Source organism: Melospiza melodia, assembly GCF_035770615.1.
Source record: "Melospiza melodia melodia isolate bMelMel2 chromosome 7 unlocalized genomic scaffold, bMelMel2.pri SUPER_7_unloc_4, whole genome shotgun sequence".
In the NCBI taxonomy this organism is placed as follows: domain Eukaryota; kingdom Metazoa; phylum Chordata; class Aves; order Passeriformes; family Passerellidae; genus Melospiza; species Melospiza melodia.
The window spans coordinates 3561-21580 of record NW_026948500.1 but is presented as its reverse complement, the minus strand read 5'-3'; the positions used below and the strand labels follow the sequence as shown (position 1 = coordinate 21580).

Genomic DNA, 18020 nt, shown 5'->3' with positions numbered 1-18020 from the left:
AAATCCAACCCAAATCCAGCCCCAAATCCCACCCAGGGATCTTCAAGGAGATCCAGCTCCTCGTCCAGGTAAATGTCCAAAAACACCAAAATTCAACCCAAATCCAACCCAAATCCAACCCCAAATCCAACCCAAATCCAGCCCAAATCCAGCCCCAAATCCAGCCCCAAACCCCAGGAGGACATCTTCAAGGAGATCCAGCTGCTGGTGCAGGTGAATGTCCCAAAAACCCCAAAATTCAACCCAAATCCAGCCCCAAATCTGACCCAGAGATCTTCAAGGAGATCCAGCTGCTGGTGCAGGTGGATGCCCCAAAAACCCCAAAAATTCCCAAATTTCCACCCAAATCCCAGCCCCAAATCCCTCTCAGAGATCTTCAAGGAGATCCAGCTCCTCGTGCAGGTGAATGTCCCAAAAACCCCAAAATCCAACCCAAACCCAGCCCCAAATCCAGCCCCAAACCCCAGCAGGACATCTTCTAGGAGATCCAGCTGCTGGTGCAGGTGGGTGTCCCAAAACCACCAAAATCCAACCCCAAAATCCAGCCCAAATCCCAGCCCCAAACCCCACCCAGAGATCTTCAAGGAGATCCAGCTGCTGGTCCAGGTGGGTGCCCCAAAAATCCCAAAAAATCTCCACATGGATCCCAAAATCCCAACTGGATACTGAAATCTTTGAAATTCCACACAAATCCGGCTCCATTTACCCCAAAATTCCACCCAAATCCAACTGAAATCCCAGCAGGACATCTTCAAGGAGATCCAGCTGCAGGTGCAGGTGAATGTCCCAAAAACCCTAAAATGTCCCAAAATTCCACCCAAATCCAGCCCCAAATCCCAGCAGGACATCTTCAAGGAGATCCAGCTCCTCGTGCAGGTGAATGTCCCAAAAACCCAAAATTCCACCCAAATCCAGCCCCAAATTCCACCCAAATCCAGCCCCAAATCCAACCCAGAGATCTTCAAGGAGATCCAGCTGCTGGTCCAGGTGGGTACCCCAAAAACACCAAAATTCCACCCAAATCCAGCCCCAAATTCAACCCCAAATCCCACCCAGAGATCTTCAGGGAGATCCAGCTGCTGGTGCAGGTAAATGGCCCAAAACCACCAAAATTCAACCCAAATCCAACCCCAAACCCCACCCAGAGATCTTCAGGGAGATCCAGCTGCTGGTGCAGGTGGGTGCATTCCAGAAATCCCAAAAAAATCCCAAATGTCAAAAAAAAAAAAAAAAAAATCCAACCTGGATCCCAGAATTGCACCCAAATCGTGCTCAGCTCCCCCAGATCCCACCCAGAGCCTCCCACCAGGAGATCTCCCAGGGGATCCGTTCCCAAATCCCTCCAGCATTCCCAAATCCCCTGAGAATCCCAAATCCATCTGAGAATCCCAAACCCCCTGAGAATCCCAAATCTTGCTGAAAATCCCAAATCCCCTGAGAATCCCAAATCCCCCTGAGAATCCCAAATCCCTCTGAGAATCCCAAATCCCTCTGAGAATCCCAAATCCCCTGAGAATCCCAAATCTTGCTGAAAATCCCAAATCCCCTGAGAATCCCAAATCCCCTGAGAATCCCAAACCCTGTGAGTGATCCCAAACCCTGTGAGTGATCCCAAACCCCTGAGTGATCCCAAACCCTGTGAGTGATCCCAAACCCCTGAGTGATCCCAAACCCTGTGAGTGATCCCAAACCCCTGAGTGATCCCAAACCCTGTGAGTGATCCCAAACCCTGTGAGTGATCCCAAACCCCCTGAGTGATCCCAAACCCTGTGAGTGATCCCAAACCCTGTGAGTGATCCCAAACCCTGTGAGTGATCCCAAACCCTGTGAGTGATCCCAAACCCCTGAGTGATCCCAAACCCTGTGAGTGATCCCAAACCCCTGAGTGATCCCAAACCCTGTGAGTGATCCCAAACCCCTGAGTGATCCCAAACCCTGTGAGTGATCCCAAACCCTGTGAGTGATCCCAAACCCCCTGAGTGATCCCAAACCCTGTGAGTGATCCCAAACCCTGTGAGTGATCCCAAACCCTGTGAGTGATCCCAAACCCTGTGAGTGATCCCAAACCCCTGAGTGATCCCAAACCCCTGAGTGATCCCAAACCCCCTGAGTGATCCCAAACCCTGTGAGTGATCCCAAACCCCTGAGTGATCCCAAACCCTGTGAGTGATCCCAAACCCCTGAGTGATCCCAAACCCCTGAGTGATCCCAAACCCCCTGAGTGATCCCAAACCCCTGAGTGATCCCAAACCCTGTGAGTGATCCCAAACCCCTGAGTGATCCCAAACCCTGTGAGTGATCCCAAACCCTGTGAGTGATCCCAAACCCCTGAGTGATCCCAAACCCTGTGAGTGATCCCAAACCCTGTGAGTGATCCCAAACCCTGGGAGTGATCCCAAACCCCTGTGAGTGATCCCAAACCCTGTGAGTGATCCCAAACCCTGGGAGTGATCCCAAACCCCTGTGAGTGATCCCAAACCCCTGAGTGATCCCAAACCCTGTGAGTGATCCCAAACCCTGAGTGATCCCAAACCCTGTGAGTGATCCCAAACCCCCTGAGTGATCCCAAACCCTGTGAGTGATCCCAAACCCTGGGAGTGATCCCAAACCCTGTGAGTGATCCCAAACCCTGTGAGTGATCCCAAACCCTGTGAGTGATCCCAAACCCCTGAGTGATCCCAAACCCTGTGAGTGATCCCAAACCCTGTGAGTGATCCCAAACCCCCTGAGTGATCCCAAACCCTGTGAGTGATCCCAAACCCCTGAGTGATCCCAAACCCTGTGAGTGATCCCAAACCCCTGAGTGATCCCAAACCCCCTGAGTGATCCCAAACCCTGTGAGTGATCCCAAACCCTGTGAGTGATCCCAAACCCTGTGAGTGATCCCAAACCCCCTGAGTGATCCCAAACCCCCTGAGTGATCCCAAACCCCTGAGTGATCCCAAACCCCCTGAGTGATCCCAAACCCTGTGAGTGATCCCAAACCCTGTGAGTGATCCCAAACCCCTGAGTGATCCCAAACCCTGGGAGTGATCCCAAACCCTGTGAGTGATCCCAAACCCCTGAGTGATCCCAAACCCTGGGAGTGATCCCAAACCCTGTGAGTGATCCCAAACCCTGGGAGTGATCCCAAACCCTGTGAGTGATCCCAAACCCTGTGAGTGATCCCAAACCCCCTGAGTGATCCCAAACCCTGTGAGTGATCCCAAACCCCTGAGTGATCCCAAACCCTGTGAGTGATCCCAAACCCCTGAGTGATCCCAAACCCTGTGAGTGATCCCAAACCCTGTGAGTGATCCCAAACCCCCTGAGTGATCCCAAACCCTGGGAGTGATCCCAAACCCCTGAGTGATCCCAAACCCTGGGAGTGATCCCAAACCCTGTGAGTGATCCCAAACCCCCTGAGTGATCCCAAACCCCTGAGTGATCCCAAACCCCTGAGTGATCCCAAACCCTGTGAGTGATCCCAAACCCTGTGAGTGATCCCAAACCCCTGAGTGATCCCAAACCCTGTGAGTGATCCCAAACCCTGTGAGTGATCCCAAACCCCCTGAGTGATCCCAAACCCCCTGAGTGATCCCAAACCCTGTGAGTGATCCCAAATCCTGCCGAGAATCCCAAACCCTGTGAGTGATCCCAAACCCTGGGAGTGATCCCAAACCCTGTGAGTGATCCCAAACCCCTGAGTGATCCCAAACCCCTGAGTGATCCCAAACCCTGTGAGTGATCCCAAACCCCCCTGAGTGATCCCAAACCCCTGAGTGATCCCAAACCCTGGGAGTGATCCCAAACCCTGTGAGTGATCCCAAATCCCCCTGAGTGATACCAAACCCCTGAGTGATCCCAAACCCCCTGAGTGATCCCAAACCCTGTGAGTGATCCCAAACCCCTGAGTGATCCCAAACCCTGTGAGTGATCCCAAACCCCCTGAGTGATCCCAAACCCTGTGAGTGATCCCAAACCCCTGAGTGATCCCAAACCCTGTGAGTGATCCCAAACCCCTGAGTGATCCCAAACCCTGTGAGTGATCCCAAACCCCTGAGTGATCCCAAACCCTGTGAGTGATCCCAAACCCTGTGAGTGATCCCAAACCCCCTGAGTGACCCCAAACCCTGTGAGTGATCCCAAACCCTGTGAGTGATCCCAAACCCTGTGAGTGATCCCAAACCCTGTGAGTGATCCCAAACCCCCTGAGTGATCCCAAACCCCTGAGTGATCCCAAACCCTGTGAGTGATCCCAAACCCCTGAGTGATCCCAAACCCTGTGAGTGATCCCAAACCCTGGGAGTGATCCCAAACCCCTGAGTGATCCCAAACCCCTGAGTGATCCCAAACCCTGTGAGTGATCCCAAACCCTGTGAGTGATCCCAAACCCTGTGAGTGATCCCAAACCCTGTGAGTGATCCCAAACCGCTGAGTGATCCCAAACCCCTGAGTGATCCCAAACCCCTGAGTGATCCCAAACCCTGAGTGATCCCAAACCCTGTGAGTGATCCCAAACCCCTGAGTGATCCCAAACCCTGTGAGTGATCCCAAACCCCTGAGTGATCCCAAACCCTGTGAGTGATCCCAAACCCTGTGAGTGATCCCAAACCCTGTGAGTGATCCCAAACCCTGTGAGTGATCCCAAACCCTGTGAGTGATCCCAAACCCCTGAGTGATCCCAAACCCTGTGAGTGATCCCAAACCCTGTGAGTGATCCCAAACCCCCTGAGTGATCCCAAACCCCTGAGTGATCCCAAACCCCTGAGTGATCCCAAACCCTGTGAGTGATCCCAAACCCTGTGAGTGATCCCAAACCCCTGAGTGATCCCAAACCCTGTGAGTGATCCCAAACCCTGTGAGTGATCCCAAACCCCCTGAGTGATCCCAAACCCCCTGAGTGATCCCAAACCCTGTGAGTGATCCCAAATCCTGCCGAGAATCCCAAACCCTGTGAGTGATCCCAAACCCTGGGAGTGATCCCAAACCCTGTGAGTGATCCCAAACCCCTGAGTGATCCCAAACCCCTGAGTGATCCCAAACCCTGTGAGTGATCCCAAACCCCCCTGAGTGATCCCAAACCCCTGAGTGATCCCAAACCCTGGGAGTGATCCCAAACCCTGTGAGTGATCCCAAATCCCCCTGAGTGATCCCAAACCCCTGAGTGATCCCAAACCCCCTGAGTGATCCCAAACCCTGTGAGTGATCCCAAACCCCTGAGTGATCCCAAACCCTGTGAGTGATCCCAAACCCCTGAGTGATCCCAAACCCCTGAGTGATCCCAAACCCCCTGAGTGATCCCAAACCCTGTGAGTGATCCCAAACCCTGTGAGTGATCCCAAACCCTGTGAGTGATCCCAAACCCCCTGAGTGACCCCAAACCCTGTGAGTGATCCCAAACCCTGTGAGTGATCCCAAACCCTGTGAGTGATCCCAAACCCTGTGAGTGATCCCAAACCCCCTGAGTGATCCCAAACCCCTGAGTGATCCCAAACCCTGTGAGTGATCCCAAACCCCTGAGTGATCCCAAACCCTGTGAGTGATCCCAAACCCTGGGAGTGATCCCAAACCCCTGAGTGATCCCAAACCCCTGAGTGATCCCAAACCCGTGAGTGATCCCAAACCCTGTGAGTGATCCCAAACCCTGTGAGTGATCCCAAACCCCTGAGTGATCCCAAACCCTGTGAGTGATCCCAAACCCTGGGAGTGATCCCAAACCCCTGAGTGATCCCAAACCCCTGAGTGATCCCAAACCCTGTGAGTGATCCCAAACCCCTGAGTGATCCCAAACCCTGTGAGTGATCCCAAACCCCCTGAGTGATCCCAAACCCTGTGAGTGATCCCAAACCCCTGAGTGATCCCAAACCCTGTGAGTGATCCCAAACCCCTGAGTGATCCCAAACCCCCTGAGTGATCCCAAACCCTGTGAGTGATCCCAAACCCTGTGAGTGATCCCAAACCCTGTGAGTGATCCCAAACCCTGTGAGTGATCCCAAACCCTGTGAGTGATCCCAAACCCTGTGAGTGATCCCAAACCCCTGAGTGATCCCAAACCCTGTGAGTGATCCCAAACCCCTGAGTGATCCCAAACCCCTGAGTGATCCCAAACCCTGAGTGATCCCAAACCCTGTGAGTGATCCCAAACCCCTGAGTGATCCCAAACCCTGTGAGTGATCCCAAACCCCTGAGTGATCCCAAACCCCTCCTGCTCATCCCAAACCCCTCTGAATTCTGGAATTTTCTCTCCCAGTTGGCTCTGGATGGGTCAATGTTCCTTTTACCCATCCCAAACCCCCTAAATTCTGGAATTTTCTTTCCCCGCCATTCAGCTCTGGACGTGTCACTGTTCCCTCTGAGCATCCCAACTGCAGCATTCCCATTCCCAACCCCCCTGAATTCTGGAATTTTCTCTCCCACTTGGCGCTGGATGTGTCACTGTTCCCTCTGAGCATCTCAATTGCAGCATTCCCATTCCCAACCCCCCCTAAATTCTGGAATTTTCTCTCCCAGTCGGTGCTGGACGGGTCATTGTTCCCTCTGAGCCATTCCCAAACCCCTCTGACCGTTCTCAAACCCCCTGAATTCCTGTTCCCAGTTGGCCTTGGATGGGTTAGTGTTCCCTTTGACCATTCCCAAACCCCCCTCAATTCTGGAATTTTCTCTCCCAGTCAGCTCTGGATGTGTCACTGTTCCCTCTGAGCGTCCCAACTGCAGCATTCCCATTCCCAACCCCCCTGAATTCTGGAATTTTCTCTCCCTGCCAGTCGGTGCTGGACGGGTCAGTGCTCCCTTTGAGCGTCCCAATTGCAGCATTCCCATTCCCTACTCCCCCTAAATTCTGGAATTTTCTCTCCCTGCCAGTCGGCTCTGGACGGGTCACTGTTCCCTCTGAGCGTCCCAACTGCAGCATTCCCATTCCCAACCCCCCCTTAAATTCTGGAATTTTCTCTCCCAGTTGGCTCCGGACGGGTCAGTGTTCCCTCTGAGCATCTCAATTGCAGCATTCCCATTCCCAACCCCCCTAAATTCTGGAATTTTCTCTCCCAGTCAGCACTGGATGGGTCAGTGTTCCTTTTACCCATCCCAACCCCCCCTGAATTCTGGAATTTTCTCTCCCAGTTGGCTCTGGATGGGTCAGTGTTCCTTTTACCCATCCCAACCCCCCTAAATTCTGGAATTTTCTTTCCCCGCCATTCAGCTCTGGACGTGTCACTGTTCCCTCTGAGCGTCCCAATTGCAGAATTCCCATTCCCAACCCCCCTGAATTCTGGAATTTTCTTTCTCTCCCTGCCAGTCGGCGCTGGACGGGTCAGAGTTCCTTTTACCCATCCCAAACCCCCCTAAATTCTGGAATTTTCTCTCCCACTTGGCGCTGGACGGGTCAGAGTTCCTTTTACCCATCCCAAACCCCCCCTAAATTCTGGAATTTTCTCTCCCACTTGGCGCTGGACGGGTCAGTGCTCCCTCTGAGCATCCCAATTGCAGCATTCCCATTCCCAACCCTCCTGAATTCCGGAATTTTCTCTCCCTGCCAGTCGGCGCTGGACGGGTCAGTGTTCCCTCTGCCCATTCCCAAACCCCTCTGAGTGATCCCAAACCCCCCTAAATTCTGGAATGTTCTCTCCCAGTTGGCGCTGGACGGGTCAGTGTTCCCTCTGAGCATCCCAACTACAGAATTCCCATTCCCAACCCCCCCTAAATTCTGGAATTTTCTCTCCCTGCCAGTTGGCACCGGACGGGTCAGAGTTCCTTTTACCCATCCCAACCCCCCTGAATTCTGGAATTTTATCTCCCTGCCAGTCGGCGCTGGACGGGTCAGTGCTCCCTCTGAGCGTCCCAATTGCAGAATTCCCATTCCCAACCCCCCTAAATTCTGGAATTTTCTCTCCCCACCAGTCGGTGCTGGATGGGTCAGTGTTACCTCTGCCCATTCCCAAACCTCTCCTGCTGACCCCAAACCCCCCTCAATTCTGGAATTTTCCCCTCCAGTCAGCTCTGGATGTGTCACTGTTCCCTCTGAGCGTCCCAACTGCAGCATTCCCATTCCCAGCCCCCCTGAATTCTGGAATTTTCTCTCCCAGTTGGCACCGTATGTGTCAATGTTCCCTCTGAGCGTCCCAGCTGCAGCATTCCCATTCCCAACCCCCCTAAATTCTGGAATTTTCTCTCCCTGCCAGTCGGCGCCGGACGGGTCAGAGTTCCTTTTACCCATCCCAACCCCCCTGAATTCTGGAATTTTCTTTCTCTCCCTGCCAGTCGGCGCTGGACGGGTACCCGGTGTGCATCTTCGCCTACGGGCAGACGGGCAGCGGCAAAACCTTCACCATGGAGGGCCCGGCGCCGCCCGGCCCCCCGGAATCGCGGGGCATGATCCCGCGGGCCGTGCGCCACCTGTTCCGCGGCGCCCACGACCTGGCGGGCAAGGGCTGGCAGGTAACCCCCCCCACCATGGCACCCCCTGGCACGGCGGGGCGGGCGCGGGGCGGGCACGGCGGGCACGGCGCCGCCCTCAGTACGGCTTCTCGGCCAGCTTCCTGGAGATCTACAACGAGGGGCTGCGCGACCTGCTGCTGGCCAAGGGGGAGCGCGGCTCCGAGCTGGAGATCCGCAGGCTGGCACCCGACAGCGACCAGCTGCACGTGCCCAACCTCACCTGGGTGCCCGTGGAGAGCGAGGAGCAGGTGAGGGACTGGGAATGATGGGGTTAATGTGGGGCTGCAGGTGCCCAACCTCACCTGGGTGCCCGTGGAGAGCGAGGAGCAGGTGAGGGACTGGAGATAATGTGGGGCTGCACGTGCCCAACCTCACCTGGGTGCCCGTGGAGAGCGAGGAGCAGGTGAGGGAATGGGAATGATGGGGTTAATGTGGGGCTGCAGTGCCCAACCTCACCTGGGTGCCCGTGGAGAGCGAGGAGCAGGTGAGGGAAATGGGGTTAATGTGGGGCTGCAGTGCCCAACCTCACCTGGGTGCCCGTGCAGAGCCAGGAGCAGGTGGGCATCCCAGATTTGGGGGGTTTATAGGGAAATTTGGGGGTTTTAGGTGGAAATTTGGGGATTTTAGGTGGAAATTTGGGGCTTTTAGTAGGAAATTCAGGAATTCTGAAGGGATTCTGAGTGAGCAATGTGGGGCTGCACGTGCCCAACCTCACCTGGGTGCCCGTGCAGAGCCAGGAGCAGCTGGGCATCCCAGATTTGGGGGGTTTAATGGGCATTTTGGGGGTTTTATGTGGAAATTTGGGGGTTCTGAGTGGGCAGTGTGGGGCTGCAGGTGCCCAACCTCACCTGGGTGCCCGTGGAGAGCGAGGAGCAGGTGTGCGTGCAGAATTCTGGGGGTTTTAGGGGGAATTCTGAGGATTTTAGGTGAAAATTTTGGGGTTTTAGGTGGAAATTTTGGGATTTTAGGGGGAAATTTGATGGTTTTAGGTGGAAATTTGGGGATGTTAGGGGGAAATTCGGGGATTTTAGGTGGAAATTTGGGGATTTTAGGCAGAAATTTGGGGGTTTTAGGTGGAAATTTGGGGGTTTTAGGTGGAAATTTGATGGTTTTACGTGAAAATTTGGGATTTTAGGTGGAAATTTGGGGATTTTAGGGGGAAATTTGGGGGTTTTCGGTGGAAATTTGATGGTTTTAGGGTGAAAATTTGGGGATTTTAGGAGGAAATTTGGGGATTTTGGGAGGAAATTTGGGGATTTTAGGTGAAAAATTGGGGATTTTTGGAGGAAATTTGGGGGGTTTAGGTGGAAATTTGGGGGTTTTAGGTGGAAATTTGAGGGTTTGAGGGGGAAATTTGGGGATTTTAGGGGGAAATTTGGGGGTTTTAGGTGGAAATTTGGGGATTTTGGGTGGAAATTTGGGGATTTTAGGAGGAAATTTGGGGATTTTGGGAGGAAATTTGGGGATTTTAGGAGGAAATTTGGGGATTTTAGGAGGAAATTTGGGGATTTTGGGAGGAAATTTGGGGATTTTAGAGGGAAATTTGGGGATTTTGGGTGGAAATTTTGGGGTTTTAGGCGGAAATTTGGGGATTTTGAGAGGAAATTTGGGGATTTTGAGAGGAAATTTGGGGATTTTGGGAGGAAATTTGAGGATTTTAGGAGGAAATTTGGGGATTTTGGAGGAAATTTGAGATTTTAGGAGGAAATTTGAGGGTTTGACGGGGAAATTTGGGATTTTCTGTTTTCCCCTTTTCTCCCCTTGTTTTCCCCCATTTTTCCCTGGTTTTCCCCTCATTTTTTCTGCATTATTCCTCATTTTTTTAACATTTTTTTTCCTTTTCTTCCCCTGTTTTTGCACCATTTTCCCCCTTGTTTTACCCCGTTTTTTCTCCATTCTCCCTGGTTTTCCTCATTCTTTCACATTTTTCCCCCTTGTTTTTTCCCCCGTTTTTCCTCCATTTCTCCCTGGTTTTCCTCATTTTTTCACCTTTTTTCCCCCTTGTTTTTCCCTCGTTTTTTCCCTGGTTTTCCTCCATTTCTCTCTGTTTTTCCTCATTTTTTCACCTTTTTTCCCCCCTTGTTTTTCCCCATTTCCCCCCATGTTTTTCCTCGTTTTTCCTCATTTTTTTCACCTTTTTTCTCTCCCATTTTTCCTTGTTTTTTTTCTCCATTTCTCCCTGTTTTTCCTCATTTTTTCACGTTTTCCCCCCCTGTTTTTCCCCATTTCCCCCCATGTTTTTCCCTCTTTTTCCGTTTCCCCCTGTTTTTCCTCCTTTTTCCTCATTTTCCCCCCGTTTTTTCACATTTTCCCCCCATTTCCCCCATTTTTGTTTTTTCTCAATTTCTCCCTGTTTTCCCTCATTTTTTCACCTTTTTCCCCCCTTGTTTAACCCCCTTGTTTTTCCCCTGTTTTCCCCATTTCCCCCCATGTTTTCCCCTTGTCTCCCCCCTGATTTTCCACCATTTTCTCCCATGTTTTCCTCATTTTTTTTCCCTGTTTTTCCTCCATTTCCCCCCATGTTTTTCCTTGTTTTTCCTCCATTTCCCTCCTTTTTTTCACCTGTTTTTCCTCCATTCCCCCCCACATTTTTCCTCATTTTTCCTCCATTCCCCCCCACGTTTTTCCTCATTTTTCCTCCATTCCCCCCCACGTTTTTCCTCATTTTTCCTCCATTTCCCCCCATGTTTCTCCCCGTTTTTCCTCCATTCCCCCCTACGTTTTTCCCCTTTTTTCCCCATTTCCCCCCGTTTTTCCCTATTTTTCACCTTTTTCCCCCTTGTTTTTCCCCATTTCCCCCCACATTTTTCCCTGTTTTTCCCCCATTTCCCCCCATGTTTTCCCCCGTTTTCCTCCATTTCCCCCCATGTTTTCCCTCATTTTTCCTCATTTTTCCCCCCATTTTTCACTGTTTTTTCACCTTTTTCCCCATCTCCCCCCACGTTTTTCCCCTGTTTTTCCCCATTTCCCTCCTTTTTTTTTCCCCTTTTTTCCCCCATTTCACCCCATGTTTTTCCCTGTTTTTCCTCGTTTTTCCTCATTTTCCCCCCGTTTTTCCCTGTTTTTTCACCTTTTTTCCCCCCTGTTTTTCCTCCATTTGCCCCCACGTTTTCCCCTCTTTTTCCTCCATTTCCCCCCACATTTTCCTTGTTTTTCCCCCATTTCCCCCCACATTTTCCCCCGTTTTTCCCCCATTTCCCCCATTTCCTCCCCCATGTTTTCCCCCCTCTTTTCCCCCATTTCCCCCCATGTTTTCCCCTGTTTTTCCCCCATTTTCCCCCACGTTTTTCCCCCGTTTTTCCCCATTTCGCCCCATATTTTCCCCCGTTTTTCCCCCATTTCCCCCCACGTTTCCCCTGTTTTTCCTCCATTTTCCCCCATGTTTTTCCTCGTTTTTCCTCATTTTTCCCCCTGTTCTTCCCTACTTTTTCACCTTTTTCCCCCCTTGTTTTCCCCCATTTCCCCCCACATTTTTCCCCCACATTTTCCCCCATTTCCCCCCACATTTTTCCCGTGTTTCCCTATTTCCCCCCCACGTTTTCCCCCCCTTTTTCCCCATTTCCCCCCACATTTTCCCCTGTTTTCCCCCATTTCCCCCCATGTTTTTCCCCCCCCTTCCCCCCCATGTTTTTCCTCGTTTTTCCCCCATTTCCCCCCTGTTTTTCCCTATTTTTTCCCCCCTGTTTTTCCCCCATTTCCCCCCCTACATTTCCCCTGTTTTCCCCCATTTTCCCCCATGTTTTTCCCCCCCCTTCCCCCCCATGTTTTTCCTCGTTTTTCCCCCATTTCCCCCCTGTTTTTCCCTATTTTTTCCCCCATTTTTCCCCCATTTCCCCCCCACATTTCCCCCTGTTTTCCCCCATTCCCCCCACATTTTCCCCTGTTTTCCCCCCTTCCCCCCATGTTTTTCCTCGTTTTTCCCCCATTTCCCCCCGTTTTTCCCTATTTTTTCCCCCATTTTTCCCCCATTTCTCCCCCACATTTCCCCCCGTTTTCCCCCATTTCCCCCCCCCCATTTTCCCCCCATTTCCCCCACATTTTCCCCCGTTTTTCCCCCCATTTCCCCGTTCATTCCCAGGTGCTGGAGCTGCTGGTCCGCGCGGGCTCGCAGCGCTCGGTGGCGCGCACGGGGCTCAATGAGCGCTCGTCGCGCTCGCACTCGGTGTTCCAGCTGCGCATCCAGGGCCACCACGCCGCCCGCGACCTGCGCTGCGCCTGTGAGGGACTCAAAAATATCCCAAAATATCCCTGAGTATCCCAAAATATCCTGGAATTCCCAAAATCGCTCACAATTCCTCAATTTCCCAGCTTTCCCCCAGTTTCCCAGCTCCCATCCCCATTTGGCACTTATTTCTCCCAGCCCGCGACCTGCGCTGCGCCTGTGAGGGGCTCAGGACATCCCAAAATATCCCAGAATATCCCTGAGTATCCTGGAATTCCCAAAATCCCCTCGGAATTCCTGAATTCCCCAGTTTTACCCCAGTTTCCAGCTTCCATCCCCATTTGCCCCTTGTTTCTCCCAGCCCGCGACCTGCGCTGCGCCTGTGAGGGACTCAAAAATATCCCAGAATATCCCAGAATATCCTGGAATTCCTGAAATTCCCCCAGAATTCCTCAATTTCCCAGTTTTCCCCCCAATTTCCCAGCTTTTACCCCGTTTTCTCCACCTCCCATTCCGTTTACCCCAGCCCAGGAGCTGCGCTGCGCCTGTGAGGGACACACACAGAATATCCCAAAATATCCCAAAATATCCCAAAATATCCCTGGGTATCCCAAAATATCCTGGAATTCCCGAAATCCCCGCGAAATTCCTCCATTTCCCAGCTTTCCCCAATTTCCAGCTTTGACCAATTTTTCCTGACCCACAACCTGCACTGCACCTGTGAGGGGCTCACACAAAATATCCCAAAATATCCCAGAGTATCCCAAAATATCCCAGAATATCCTGGAATTCCCAAAATCCCCCAGAATTCCTGAATTCCCCAGCTTTCCCCCCAGTTTCCCAGCTTTTACCCCGTTTTCTCCACCTCCCATTCTGTTTCTCCCAGCCCGGGACCTGCTGTGAGCCTGTGAGGGACACACACAAAATATCCCTGAGTATCCCAAAATATCCCAGAATATCCTGGAATTCCCAAAATCCCCCAGAATTCCTGAATTTCCCAGCTTTACCCCCAATTTCCAGCTCCCATCCCCGTTTGCCCCTCGTTTCTCCCAGCCCATGACCTGCTGTGTGCCTGTGAGGGGCTCACAAAATATCCCAAAATATCACAAAATATCCCAAAATATCCCTGAGTATCCTGGAATTCCCAAAATCCCCCAGAATTCCTCAATTTCCCAGTTTTCCCCCCAGTTTCCCTGCTATTACCCCGTTTTTTCCACCTCCCATTCTGTTTACCCCAGCCCAGGACCTGCGCCGCGCCTGTGAGGGACACACACAGAATATCCCAAAATATCCCAAAATATCCCAAAATATCCCTGGGTATCCCAAAATATCCTGGAATTCCCGAAATCCCCGCGAAATTCCTCCATTTCCCAGCTTTCCCCAATTTCCAGCTTTGACCAATTTTTCCTGACCCACAACCTGCACTGCACCTGTGAGGGGCTCACACAAAATATCCCAAAATATCCCTGAGTATCCCAAAATATCCCAGAATATCCTGCAATTCCCAAAATCCCCCCAGAATTCCTGAATTCCCCAGCTTTCCCCCCAGTTTCCCAGCTTTTACCCCGTTTTTTCCACCTCCCATTCCGTTTATCCCAGCCCAGGAGCTGCGCTGTGCCTGTGAGGGACTCACACAAAATATCCCAAAATATCCCAAAATATCCCAAAATATCCCAGAATATCCCAGAATATCCCAGAATATCCCAGAATATCCTGGAACTCCCAAAATCCCCCCGGAATTCCTGAATTCCTCAGCTTTTCCCCCAATTTCCCAGCTTTTACCCCGTTTTCTCCACCTCCCATTCCGTTTATCCCAGCCCAGGACCTGCTGTGCCTGTGAGAGACACACAGAAAATATCCCTGAGTATCCCAAAATATCCCAGAATATCCTGGAATTCCCAAAATCCCCCAGAATTCCTGAATTTCCCAGCTTTACCCCCAATTTCCAGCTCCAATCCCCGTTTGCCCCTCGTTTCTCCCAGCCTGGGACCTGCTGTGAGCCTGTGAGGGGCTCACACAAAATATCCCAAAACATCCCTGAATATCCCAAAATATCCCAAAATATCCCTGTGTATCCCAAAATATCCTGGAATTCCCGAAATCCCCGCGAAATTCCTCCATTTCCCAGCTTTCCCCCCAATTTCCCTGCTTTTACCCCGTTTTCTCCACCTCCCATTCTGTTTCTCCCAGCCCGGGACCTGCTGTGAGCCTGTGAGGGACTCACACAAAATATCCCAAAATATCCCTGAGTATCCCAAAATATCCCAGAATATCCTGGAATTCCCAAAATCCCCCCACAATTCCTGAATTTCCCAGCTTTACCCCCAATTTCCAGCTCCCATCCCCATTTGCCCCTCGTTTCTCCCAGCCCAGGAGCTGCTGTGAGCCTGTGAGGGGCTCAGGACATCCAAAATATCCCAAAATATCCCAAAATATCCCAAAATATCCCAAAATATCCCTGAGTATCCTGGAATTCCCAAAATCCCCCCGGAATTCCTCCATTTCCCAGCTTTCCCCCCAGTTTCCCTGCTTTTACCCCGTTTTTTCCACCTCCCATTCTGTTTACCCCAGCCCAGGACCTGCGCCGCGCCTGTGAGGGACACACACAGAATATCCCAAAATATCCCAAAATATCCCAGAATATCCCAGAATATCCCAGAATATCCTGGAACTCCCAAAATCCCCGCGAAATTCCTCCATTTCCCAGCTTTCCCCAATTTCCAGCTTTGACCAATTTTTCCTGACCCACAACCTGCACTGCACCTGTGAGGGGCTCACACAAAATATCCCAAAATATCCCTGAGTATCCCAAAATATCCCAGAATATCCTGCAATTCCCAAAATCCCCCCAGAATTCCTGAATTCCCCAGCTTTCCCCCCAGTTTCCCAGCTTTTACCCCGTTTTTTCCACCTCCCATTCCGTTTATCCCAGCCCAGCAGCTGCGCTGTGCCTGTGAGGGACACACACAGAATATCCCAAAATATCCCAAAATATCCCAGAATATCCCAAAATATCCTGGAACTCCCAAAATCCCCCCGGAATTCCTGAATTCCTCAGCTTTTCCCCAATTTCCCAGCTTTTACCCCGTTTTCTCCACCTCCCATTCCGTTTATCCCAGCCTGCGACCTGCGCTGTGCCTGTGAGGGACACACACAAAATATCCCAAAATATCCCAGAATATCCCAAAATATCCCAGAATATCCCAAAATATCCCAGAATATCCCAAAATATCCCAGAATATCCTGGAACTCCCAAAATCCCCCCGGAATTCCTGAATTCCTCAGCTTTTCCCCCAATTTCCCAGCTTTTACCCCGTTTTCTCCACCTCCAATTCCATTTACCCCAGCCCAGGACCTGCTGTGCCTGTGAGAGACACACAGAAAATATCCCTGAGTATCCCAAAATATCCTGGAATTCCCCAAATCCCCCAGAATTCCTGAATTTCCCAGCTTTACCCCCAATTTCCAGCTCCAATCCCCATTTGCCCCTCGTTTCTCCCAGCCCAGGAGCTGCTGTGAGCCTGTGAGGGGCTCACAAAATATCCCAAAATATCCCAAAATATCCCTGAGTATCCTGGAATTCCCAAAATCCCCCCGGAATTCCTCCATTTCCCAGCTTTTCCCCCAGTTTCCCTGCTATTACCCCGTTTTTTCCACCTCCCATTCTGTTTCTCCCAGCCCGGGAGCTGCGCTGCGCCTGTGAGGGGCACACACAAAATATCCCAAAATATCCCAGAATATCCCAAAATATCCCAGAATATCCCAAAATATCCCAGAATATCCTGGAATTCCCAAAATCCCCTCGGAATTCCTGAATTCCCCAGTTTTACCCCCAGTTTCCCTGCTATTACCCCGTTTTCTCCACCTCCCATTCCGTTTACCCCAGCCCAGGACCTGCGCCGCGCCTGTGAGGGACACACACAGAATATCCCAAACTATCCCAAAATATCCCAAAATATCCCAAAATATCCTGGAATTCCCGAAATCCCCGCGAAATTCCTCCATTTCCCAGCTTTCCCCAATTTCCAGCTTTGACCAATTTTTCCTGACCCACAACCTGCACTGCACCTGTGAGGGGCTCACACAAAATATCCCAAAATATCCCTGAGTATCCCAAAATATCCCAGAATATCCTGGAATTCCCAAAATCCCCCCAGAATTCCTGAATTCCCCAGCTTTTCCCCCAGTTTCCCAGCTTTTACCCCCTTTTTTCCACCTCCCATTCCGTTTATCCCAGCCCGCGACCTGTGCTGTGCCTGTGAGGGACTCACACAAAATATCCCAAAATATCCCAAAATATCCCAGAATATCCCAGAATATCCCAAAATATCCTGGAACTCCCAAAATCCCCCCGGAATTCCTGAATTTCCCAGCTTTTCCCCCAATTTCCCAGCTTTTACCCCGTTTTTTCCACCTCCCATTTTCCGTTTATCCCAGCCCAGGACCTGCTGTGCCTGTGAGGGACTCACACAAAATATCCCTGAGTATCCCAAAATATCCTGGAATTCCCAAAATCCCCCAGAATTCCTGAATTTCCCAGCTTTCCCCCCAATTTCCAGCTCCCATCCCCATTTGCCCCTCGTTTCTCCCAGCCTGGGACCTGCTGTGAGCTGTGAGGGACTCACACAAAATATCCCAAAACATCCCTGAATATCCCAAAATATCCCAAAATATCCCTGGGTATCCCAAAATATCCCAAAATATCCCTGGGTATCCCAAAATATCCTGGAATTCCCAAAATCCCCCAGAATTCCTGAATTTTCCCCCCTTTCCCCCCCTAATTTCCCATTTTTCCCCCAGTTTTCCATCTCCAATCCCATTTTTCCCCAGCCCGGGACCTGCACTGCGCCTGTGAGAGGCTCACACAGAATATCCCAAAACATCCCTGAGTATCCCAAAATATCCCAAAATATCCCAAAACATCCCTGAGTATCCCTGAGTATCCCAAAATATCCCTGAGGATCCCAGAATATCCTGGAATTCCCAAAATCCCCCCAGAATTCCTGAATTTCCCTGCTTTTTCCCCTAAATTTCCCAGCTTTTTTCCCTAAATTTCCAGCTTTTCCCCAATTTCCCAGCTTTTTCCCCATTTTCCCACCTCTGATCCCATTTTCCCTCCATCCCACACCCCCAGATTCCCAATTTTCCCACTTTTTCCCATTTTTTCCCATTTTTTCCCCATTATTCCCTGCTATAATTCCCCATTATTCCCCTGTTGTATTCCCCATTATTTCCCCATTATTTCCCCATTATTCCCCATTACTCCTCCATTATTCCCCATTATATTTCCCCATTTTTCCCCCATTATTCCAAATTTTATTTCCCTATTTTTCCTTTATTCCCTGTTATACTTTCCCATTATTGCCCCATTATATATTTCCCATTATTTCCCCATTATTTCTGATTATTACCCCATTTTTCTCCCATTATTCCCCATTATAAT

General features: G+C 51.1%; 1 protein-coding gene across 1 annotated transcript in view; it reads left to right on the top strand.

Annotated features, from left to right (window-relative positions):
* The window catches only part of KIFC1 (kinesin family member C1), a 32081-nt gene extending 18601 nt beyond the window's left edge, over positions 1-13480 (top strand). The window contains exons 9-14 of the mRNA XM_063181809.1: positions 8239-8415; positions 8496-8663; positions 12494-12632; positions 12939-12959; positions 13104-13124; positions 13464-13480. Coding sequence (XP_063037879.1) covers positions 8239-8415; positions 8496-8663; positions 12494-12632; positions 12939-12959; positions 13104-13124; positions 13464-13480 — 543 coding nt within the window. The remainder of the gene's footprint in view (positions 1-8238; positions 8416-8495; positions 8664-12493; positions 12633-12938; positions 12960-13103; positions 13125-13463) is intronic.
* The last annotated feature ends 4540 nt before the right edge of the window (positions 13481-18020 follow it).